Consider the following 10943-nt stretch of genomic DNA (forward strand, 5'->3'; position numbering starts at 1 on the left):
TCAGGGGGATCTAATAGACATCTGTGGAAGCATGCTTAGATACCTGGGGACTGTGGGCTGGCGGAGATCACGCAAGGTGTAAACTAAACTTACAGTTTGTGAAAGCGTTTTACCTGGAATAGGCGCTGGTGAAAAGAATACGCCGAGGTACGTGTGTGTATACGTTCCAGAGCGAATCCTGCTAGCAATTCCTCCACACAGGACACAACCTTATCACACCTGCTGTGGGCATGCAGACGGGACCATCCTTGCACTGTGCTCTAACACTGATTAGGGTAACAGACCCGACAAAACCCACAGGGTGATGTGGCTGCTGGTGGCCTCAGGTCAGCAATGTGCCACTGAGTGGTGAAGGCAAAGCAAAAGCCGAGGAGGTGGCAGGGTGTGGGGAGACCCTCACCTGCATGATGCTGTTGAGACGAGGCTGGAGGCTACTCAGGTACTCCTTCTTTACTTCAATCTCCTTAAGGATCTTCTCCTTGTTGGACAGGCACTCTCGGTACTTCTCCGCCAGCCTGTTGGGGGAAGACAGAGCACTGTCGCCTGATGCTCTCCAGGGACACCCCAACACACCTGTTCACTATCAGACTCTACCTAATGACAGCAGTCACGATTATCTGCTAATGTTTACCTAGCACTTACTATGTGCCAGGCACTTTGGAAAATGGTGTACAAGCATTATGGCATTTAATCCTTATAAATATAATCCTTATAAAAACCCTGGAAGATAGGGACTTTTTTTTATCCCCGAAGGAGGAAACAAAGGCTCAGGTCATCCAGTAAGAGCAAGCACAGAGCTGGGCTCTGAACCCATGCCTGTCTGCTCCAAAGGCTGTGCCCATGACCACTGGTATCACCTACTGCTCCGTTTCTTGCCTCAGAGGCTAGACCCAGAACTTTCACAAATATATGGACTCAGCAGCTATAGGACACAAATGAGGCCCATGGACCTGAGTGGGGCAGAGTGGGGATAGATTCCAGACCAGAGCCACAGGAATGGAACACTTATGGCTTAGCCAAGGGCAAGTGATGTACTGGACAGGGGTGTGACAGGCCAGCCCCATCTGCTAAAAAACTGACACCAAGTCCCTAAGATCCAGACTCAGTACTTATTAAATTCATTATGTAGACCAAAGGCACAAAATATACTCAACAACAGAAAAAGGTAAGGAATTTAAAAACAGCAGCTTCTCTGACAGAAAACAGAACAAATGTGCCAACCAAAAGCCCTGGAACTCGTGTACAAACATGAAAGGGAAAAAGGTCACCACGATGGAAGGGATGCAACCATAAAAAGTTCAGGATGGGGCTTCCCTGGTGGCGCAGTCGTTGGGAGTCCGCCTGCTGATGTGGGGGACATGGGTTCATGCCCCGGTCTGGGAGGATCCCACGTGCCGTGGAGCGGCTGGGCCCGTGAGCCGTGGCCGCTGGGCCTGCCCGTCCGGAGCCTGTGCTCCGCAGCGGGAGAGGCCACAGCAGTGAGAGGCCCGCATACCGCAAAAAAAAAAAAAAGTTCAGGATGAAAAAAATATACATACCATATTCTAAGGAAGATCTAGATTAAATTATACAGTATAGACATTCTACTTACGGTTAATAAATAAAAGCTCTTTATTAGTACAAAAAGTTTTATATGTAAAGGGGTGCCTCAAAGCATTATTTATAATACCAAAACAATGCAAACAACTTAAAGTCCAATTCAATATGGGAACAATTATGTGATTTACAATTTACCCTGGAATGTTGTACAACCTTCTAAAATAATGTTTGCACAGCTTTGCAATACCACACAAATATGCTTACAGGTGGGGGAAAAGGCAAAAAAAAAATCAGATTAATAATACAAAAGGTATTTAGGTCTTAGGCACTAAAATTTTAAAGAAAAGGTTACTCTTTCGCATAACGGCGTTAAGCAATTCCGACCCCACTTATGATGCAGTTCAGTTGGTCAAGTGTGAACTGCTAAGTGTGAATTAATCACAAAACGGGATTCTGCTGGTTCCACAGTGCTTTGCTATCTGATCCTGGGTCAGGACAAAGCACTGTCCCTCATGGATAAAGGTCCGTGTCTGCACAGGTGAACAAGGGCAGGAAGGAGGAAACGCTACCTTTTCCGCTGCTCCAGCTCCCAGTCCAGACGTGCAAGGGTTTGCTGGTGAGGGTCTCCCATGGTGACTTCCACCTTGCTGATATCTGGAGGAGCCTCCTTATAAAACTCCTCTAAGCTGACCAGATCGATTTCTTCGTGCTTTGACCTGCAGTCAAAAACTCAATGTCAGGGCTTCCCTGGTGGCGCAGTGGTTTAGAGTCCGCCTGCCGATGCAGGGGACATGGTTTGTGCCCTGGTCCGGGAAGATCCCGCATGCCGCAGAGTGGCTACGCCCGTGAGCCATGGCCGCTGAGCCTGTACGTCTGGAGCCTGTGCTCCACGACGGGAGAGGCCACAACAGTAAGAGGCCCGTGTACCGCAGAAAAAAAAACCCAAAAAACTCAATGTCAAGCTGCTGCCCTCAGAAACCCAAACTGTGGCTTAAACAGGCCCAGAGTTCCACCCCGTGTACGTCAACTCAGCCCTGGTCTACAGCTACCCAGGAACCTAGAATCCAGTCTTCTCAGCAAATGCTCATTAGCAGGTGTTTCAATGTGAAGAGAGGTAGTTGGTGACATGCCACAGGATCCTTATCCATGTTGCCCAAGCTTTATATCCATGATTTAGCTGAAAACCTAAAAATACACTTATGAAATTTATAGACCTCTCCAAGCTGTGCAAGAGAGCTAAGAGCTTAAAGAATCAAATAAAAACACCATGGTCTAGGTCTAGACTGTCAGGTTGAAACCAAGAAATGCCATTTAACAGGAATAAACGTAAGAGTCTACACTTAAGTTCAAATTATTAACTGCCTAAATATAGCATGGGGAATATCCAACATAATATGACCAGATGTGAAAAGATCTAGAGGCTCTAACTGTTGATGTACAGTGACACACAATAACTGAGATGGGGATTTTTATCTCCATTTTTCAAATGATAGAGGCTTCCATCAGTAAGCAGCTTGCCCAAGGTCACACAGCTAGGGAGAGGGAGAGCTGGGATTTGAACCCAGACTGTCTGATTCCAGGGCCCCTGATCCTTCCACATGGCCACCTGCCTCGCTACAGGGTTTGCTGGCTTTCATCTGAACAACGGTTACAGGTGGAGCATCCTATCTTTCTTCTTTTTAAATAGTACTATTTTTGAAACTTCTTGTAAGTCTTAAACTGAGAGTTTATTTCCTCCATGAACCCTTCTCCCAGGTTCCCCCAATGATAATATCTTATCTAAGCATAATACATTGTCAAAACTAGGAAACTGACAATTGTACAATACTATTAACTCAGGTACCTGATGTGGATTTCACTTCTATTAGTATTTAAATATTATTATGTGGATGGACTCATGAAGCAGATAAAGAAACCTCTCAAAAATCAGCATACACCAGACCCAATGCCTAACGTGGTCCCCTTCATCCCAAGTTTATTACAAATAAAACCTGACTCCTTACAGTTTACACAAATAGATCTGACAAGGCAAGAACACGTTCCCTTCTCTTATTTTGTCTATTCCGTCCTCTTTCACATCTCTCAGCTTGGATTTGCCAAGGGGCATCACAGTTTAAGGACACTGACAAACTGTAGTTTGTTCACCTAAAGGCAGCTAGGCAGCAAGAAGTTCAGGTTCCAAATAATGAAATCCAGTTGCAAAAATGAATTGCTGGAACTTCAGAGAGGAAAGCTGGGCCAAAAGGTTAAAAAGATGTAATTGGAAGTGAGCTGCTCCCATACAACGTGCTCAGGAATCAAACTGGTAACGCAAAGGCTCTGCCTGCTGGGGAGAGACAACTGTTTTTCACCAGGTTCAGAGCACAAAACTCAAAAGGGTCAGACAGGCTTCTGAGGTTCTTTGTGCAGCCTGGAACTACTGCTTCCAATTCTCCCACTCAAAGTGATCTATTCAGCCTTCCCCCAGATCCTGTAGTCTCCAAGAGCATCTGACTTCTTTTTAAAAAAAATGGCTCATACTGAGCTATGTAGGAAAAAGCAGTTACCAACAGACCATCTTGCCAAAGCCCTGTGCTCCAACACTCACTTAAACTCCAGACATTTGGTGATCTCCTTCTGCAGGTGCATCACCTCATACAACAGGTTCTGGAGCTGCAGGTGATAGGCGTCCACTTTCTGCTTGGCCTGAAAGGAGGACAAGGTCAGAGGTGAGTGGGGCAAGTCGGGGTGGGGTGGGGCAAAGCAGAGCAGCAGCAAACTCAGAAAAGGGGTAAAGGAGATTAAAGATGGGATGAGAAGGAGGAAGAGGAGGGTTAAATCTCTCAGCTCCTACCTCATGAGTCTGATCTCTTCCTTTCTTCAACCTGATGTGGGCTAATCGGTTAAGCTTTTTTAGAGTCATGAAATGCACACAGCTCTGGATCTTCCGATCTTCGATCTCAATTGCCTACAGGCCAAAAAAACTGGTAAAGACCTTGACAACTGGAGCTGGCTCAGCTTCCTTCAGCCCCTCACTGCTCATCCTCATCCAGAGTCAAAAACAGACACTAGGGCTTCCCTGGTGGCGCAGTGGTTGAGAGTCCACCTGTCGATGCAGGGGACATGGGTTCGTGCCCTGGTCTGGGAGGATCCCACATGCCACGGAGCGGCTGGGCCCGTGAGCCATGGCCACTGAGCCTGCATGTCCGGAGCAACGGGAGGGGCCACAACAGTGAGAGACCCGCATACCGGGGGGGAAAAAAAAAAACAGACACTGGAAGGAGCTCAGAACCATAAGAAGTGTCGGGGGAAATGGAAGAATGACTGTATAAGGGAATGCTTAAGGTTCCCAGGCATAAAAAACTAATTTCTACTTGGACCAAAGTAACAGGAATCAAAGATGGAGCAAAGGCAGCCAATGCAAACAACAGCTGTCTCTACACAATGTACACAGAGATCCTAACAACGACAACATCATGCCATACAACTTGACCTCTGTAAACAACATTACAGAATAATTTAAATGAAAATAGCAGAATTACAGCGTAAAACTTGACTACAGTAAAATAGATAGAATGTAATAATCTTAACAATATTGGCCAGTATAAGAACAAATAAGTGAGATCCCTGGAAAAATATGGATTGTTTTATTTTGAACTTACCCATTTAGTTTTCAGTCACACTGTTTTGCTTCTCTGCTCTGAAACCTTTTTTTTCATTTAATATTAATACTTTAATTTTTGGTCTCTGACTTATTTGTACATATCTAGCCTTATAATAGCAATGGTGATTGACATGTACCATAATTTCTCCACGCCCAGCACTTAATAAATATCATTTGGATGAATTATCAAATTACAGTTATGGAAAACATTAATTATCCTGTACTTTCATGACTGTAATTGATGACTGGGTGGTGATGTTACAATAAATTAATAGGCAGGTCTCTGGAGCCCTCAGGCTCTAACCCCATGATGATGGCAGGACATAAGACCAATATAAAGAAGGGCTCTGATAGGTGCGAAACAGGTCCATCCATGCAGACCCACCAGGTCCGTGTCCTCCCAGCCCCACTCCTTACCACATCCTTGCCTCCCCTGCTCTTCAGGTCCTGGATCTCTGCCATGAGCCTCTGCAACTCCTGGCACGTGTACTTGTACAGCTCATAGTCTCTACCAGGGTCCCGCAGGTCCACCTCAGCCTCCTCGCTGTAGTATTTACCTTCCTGTGGAGGCAAGGATATAGGCCTTGGGTGGAGAGTAAAAGTCTCTCTGTTGGAACAGGGACACTTGGCTGAGATGAGTAACAATGAAGCCCCAAATCAGGTCTCTAAAGGATCTGATCTGCAAATCAAATGTTTTTCTTTTTTTCAAAATGGAAAAGAATTCCTCTTTTCCTCTTTCTGATTATAAAGTAATGCATGCTTGGTGTCAGAGATTCAGAACATAGAGAGGAGTATTAAAAACAAAACGAAAACTTGCCTATAATCTCACCTCCCAGCCTGAAGTAACTCCATTGTTAGTACTGTGGATAAATACATTAAAAAAATAAATAAGGGCTTCCCTGGTGGCGCAGTGGTTAAGAGTCAGCCTGCCGATGCAGGGGACACGGGTTCGTGCCCTGGTCTGGGAGGATCCCACGTGCCGCGGAGCGGCTGGGCCCGTGAGCCATTGCCGCTGAGCCTGCGCATCCAGAGCCTGTGCTCCGCAACGGGAGAGGCCACAACAGTGAGAGGCCAGAACAGTGAGAGGCCCACATACCGCAAAAAAATAAATAAAATAAAAAATATAAATAAATAAATAAATAAATAAAATGGGATATTGTTCATGCTATTTAGTGCAATTTCCCATCACAATAAATATAAATCTCCATCAAAATGGCTACATATAGATGAACCAGAATTCATTTAACCAAATTTCTACTGATGGGTGTTTAGACGGTCAAATCAAGCTTTAGCAGAAACTAAAATATCCTAATTGGTCTCCCAGACTTTGGCATAAACAAACACATCTCTTTAAGAGAGAGTCAGTTACAATTAAAAATATTGCATTGCATATTTGAAAGTTGCTAAAAGAGTGGATCTTAAAAGTTCTCATCACAAGAAAAAAATTTTTGTAACAACTATGTAACACGTTGGATGTTAACTAGACTTATTTCGGTGATCTTTTCACAAAATAAACAAATATCAACCATTATGTTGTACACCTGAAATTAATATAATGTTATATACCAATTATACTTCAATTTAATTTTTTTAAAAAAGAGTCAGAATCAATACCTCCCAAAGGATAAGGTTCTTCGTTAATTTTAATTTCCTAAATCTGAGGAAAGCATCATCTTCCATTTAAGTTGAAGCTGGTATGTTTCTCTATTCTAGTTAAAAAACAAACAAAAACCACAACCAACCAAAAAACCAAGTTAAGTCATACAATCTATGGACTGGGAGAAAATATTTGCAAGCGATGCGACCAACAAGGGCTTAATTTCCAAAATACACAAAGAGCTCATACAACTCAATAACAAGAAACCAAACAACCCAATCAAAAAGTGGGCAGAAGAGTAAACAGACATTTCTCCAACGAAGACATACAGATGGCCAAGAAGCACATGAAAAGATGCTCCACATCGCTAATTATTAGAGAAATGCAAATCAAAACTACAGTGAGGTACCACCTCATGCCAGTCAGAATGGCCATCATTAAAGTCTACAAATAAATGCTGGAGAGGGAGTAAAGAAAAGGGAACCTTCCTACACTGTTGGTGGGAACGTAAACTGGTGCACACTATGTAAAACAGTATGAAGGTTCCTCAAAAAACTAAAAATAGAGTTGCCATATGATCCAGCAATCCCATTCCTGGGCACATCCAGACAAAACTCTAATTAGAAATGATACATGCACCTCAACATTCATAGCAGCACTGTTCACAATAGCCAAGACATAGAAGCAACCTAACTGTCCATCGACAGATGAATGGATAAAGAAGATGTGGTGTATATACAGACAATGGAATACTACTCAGCCATAAGAAAGAATGAAATAATAGCATTTGCAGCAACATGGATGGACCTAGAGATTAGGTACAAAGTGAAGTCAGTCATAAAGAGAAAGACAAATATCATATGATACCACTTACATGTGGAATCTAAAATATGACACAAATGAACTTACTTACAAAACAGGTTCACAGACACAGAGAACAGATTTGTGGTTGCCAAGGGGAAGGATGGATTGGGAGTTTGGGATTAGCAGATGCAAACTATTATACATAGAATGGATAAACAACAAGGTTCTACTGCATTGCACAAGGAACTATATTCAAGATTCTGTAATAAACCATAATGGAGAAGAAAAAAATTGTTAAGTCATAAATTAGCTTGACAGATTCAAGGACAGAGAAACAGCAAAAGAAGAACCTGCTGACTACAACAGCACTCAGGCCTCAGAAGACGTTCTTTAGCTACATGGTTCTGGTACTGTCTCGGTAGCAGACCAGGGATGTCACATCTCCAAAGCCTTAGTGGCCGCTGCGGATGGACTGCCTTCTTCTGACCATCAGGAAAGCTGAAGACACACACCATACTAGAATGCATTCTCTGTTCAGGCACTAATCGTGTCTAGTACAGGCTTGTTGGTTCTTGGGATGCTGCAGCTAAATCTGATATGGATTCTCAGGTCTTGAAGAGCCAAGGGAATTCCAGGCACCTGGTCAAACAGAGGCCACCTGGGAGGTTACGCCTATGATCCTCGGCTGCTGCAAACCCACAGCCAGGTGCTTGGCCACGAGCTGCAATTTCTCAGCAGCACAGCAGCCCTGGCTGATCTCACCTGTTCAATGTCAGAACGATTACGCTTCCCTTCAGCTGGAGCTCCATCACTTCGGATCACTTTGGGCTTTCGTTTTTTGCTCGATTCCGATGACATGGTTGTTTGGTGAAGTCAGGAGGAAACAGCAGAGACCTGTTAAGAGGAGAAAGCTTCTGAGCTTTTCCAGAGTTGGAACTGGAGATTTTCCTAGAGTCAGAATACTGAAGTCTAACTAGCAGTTGTGCCCGCTTACACTCTTGGCAACTCAAGAAAAGTCATCAACCCTCCAAAGCCTCAATTTAATCCTCTGTAAAAAGCAGAATCATCCCTCAGACTGTTCAAAATGAACTCATCTTCCCCAACTCCACCTCCTTTAAAGGCACCACCACAACCCCACTGACCAAACTCCTCAGCCAGGCACATAAGCCCATTCTCAACACAACTGATTGATCATTGTGTGCTGGACCTTGATCTAAGCACTTCAAAGGTATGTTCTCATTTGGTTCTTATAACAAGGATCCTCTCAGATATGAACAAGCACCATTTTACAGGTGAGAACACTGAGGGTCAGGAAGGTGAATGACTTGCCCAAGGTCACACAGCTAGTGTGCTAAAGCTAGGGTCCAACCCATGCCACAGCAGTGCTCCTGACAACTACGTTACTGTATCTTGTAGTGCTGCCACCATGTCATCTGGCGATGCCATCAACTCCCTGGTTGACGCGAAAATTTAAAAGAACAGAATAGGGACTTCCCTGGTGGCGCAGTGGTTAAGAATCCGCCTGCCAGTGCAGGGGACACGGGTTTGAGCCCTGGTCTGGGAAGATCCCACATGCCGCGCAGCAACTAAGCCCATGCACCACAGCTACTGAGCCTGAGCTCTAGAGCCCGCGAGCCACAACTACTGAGCCCACGTGCCACAACTACTGAAGCCTACACGCCTAGAGCCTACTCCACAACAAGAGAAGCCACGAAGAGTAGCCCCTGCTCACCGCAACTAGAGAAAGCCCGCGCACAGCAACGAAGACCCAACGCAGCCAAGAAAATAATAAAAATAAAATAAAATAGAAAATAAAAAATTTCAAAGAACAGAACATACATTCATGGGCCTCTAGCGTCACAAAGTATCCTCTCTCTGCTACCTCTACTGACTGTCACCAGCAGCCTCTGAGGTGGGCAGCACTAACCCCCCTACCCCAGTGAATCTGTCACCAACACTTATTGAGGGAGCCAATGCCTCAACAGAGTTGTGTCAGAGAAACCCTGGGCTGGAGTCTCCAGTCCTCTATTTCATGGCTGAGTCCTGCAACAAGTCACTTCACTTTTCTCTGCATCTACTTCCTCCCATATCAAATGAAAATAGCCATCCCTACCTCAGAGGTGGCTGTGGACATTAACGCAGGAGGCGCTCCACTGGGGCAGGTGATGAAGATGATCTGAGAGCAGGGCTTTAGATGGTACACAAGTGGTTAATAATGTTAAACACCTACGGAGAAAGTTAATCCCTTTCAATTCTTTTTAGAAATTTCTGATTGCTTCAAGAAGAACGTGTCATTTCCCTAGTTAGTCTTTAACACCTATGAATGACAACGTCCTTTTGTTAACAAAAGGATTCTATCTCAGACCCTTAGACAATGAAATCCAGCCACAATTATTAACGATAACCTTTACATATTAAATACATTAATTTTTATCACTACCTTCTGCATAAGACAAGTGAGAAAAGTTTTCTATTTATGGTAAAGATTTAAATTTTTCTTTTAAAGTAAATTTAAATTTTAAAAGTGACTCAATTAAAAGCCTTTAGTAAACAATCGTACAAGATAAGTTGATTTTTCACAGAGGGACCCGAAAAGCGTTAAGTGTGCGAAATCCTGACTTTGGCAAGACAGTAGACAGTGCCTGGCACACACAAGCGCATAATAAATGTGAGCTGATATCACCACCACCGTGGTGGTCGTTATCTAGAAGCTGCCCCATAAGGCCTGACGATGCTGCAGCCACCATTTTCCACAGGAGGAAACTGAGAGTGCGGCGCCGAGCGGCCGGGGTCCCCGGAGAATAAGGACGGAGAACCGGGTCAGACCCCAGCCCGGGGACGCCCTCGGGAGGTCCGCACACCAGTCCCAGCGCGCCCAGCCCCACCCCGGTCCTCTCCTCACCACACTGCACCCCGACCTGTCGCGGCCAGCGAGCCACTTCCCACAGCTCCCGCACCACAGAGAAGCGGAAGGAAGGAGTGGCCGACCGGAAGTGAGGCGTGGAGGCCGGAAGCGGAGCGCGAAGGGTCCCGACGCAGCCACCAAGCGGTGCGGGCGGCTGCTGGGCTGCAAGGGGTCTAGGAGCTGGTGGCACCTGGGTTGTCTGGGCGGGTCCCAGCCGGCCAACAGCCTCACGCTGCCCTCTGAAACCAGGAAACCGAAGTTGCAAGGGCAAAGACTATGTGCCTCGTTCATTCTTTCCCCAGCGCCTAAAGCTATGCCCAGCAACTAGTAGGTGCTCGGCCAAGTATTTGTTGAATGAATTTGTCGAGAGCCCAAGATAACGCAAGAATGTAGTAGTGCCATGATTTGGACACTTGTGAATTTGCTTCCATAACCTGGATTCTTAACCACTGTCA

The 10943-nt window shown here is 45.1% G+C and overlaps 1 protein-coding gene across 1 annotated transcript in view; it reads right to left on the bottom strand.

Annotated features, from left to right (window-relative positions):
• Nucleotides 1–10941, bottom strand: part of THOC5 (THO complex subunit 5) — a 32569-nt gene extending 21628 nt beyond the window's left edge. The window contains exons 1-8 of the mRNA XM_060028307.1: nt 10486–10941; nt 9697–9771; nt 8346–8477; nt 5600–5743; nt 4373–4486; nt 4127–4224; nt 2109–2255; nt 401–515 (exon numbers count right to left, since the gene is read on the bottom strand). Of these exons, the coding sequence (XP_059884290.1) occupies nt 401–515; nt 2109–2255; nt 4127–4224; nt 4373–4486; nt 5600–5743; nt 8346–8441 (714 nt within the window). The 5' untranslated portion in view covers nt 8442–8477; nt 9697–9771; nt 10486–10941. The remainder of the gene's footprint in view (nt 1–400; nt 516–2108; nt 2256–4126; nt 4225–4372; nt 4487–5599; nt 5744–8345; nt 8478–9696; nt 9772–10485) is intronic.
• Nucleotides 10942–10943: the final 2 nt, after the last annotated feature.

The sequence above is a fragment of the Delphinus delphis genome, chromosome 13 (genome assembly GCF_949987515.2).
Source record: "Delphinus delphis chromosome 13, mDelDel1.2, whole genome shotgun sequence".
In the NCBI taxonomy this organism is placed as follows: Eukaryota; Metazoa; Chordata; class Mammalia; order Artiodactyla; family Delphinidae; genus Delphinus; species Delphinus delphis.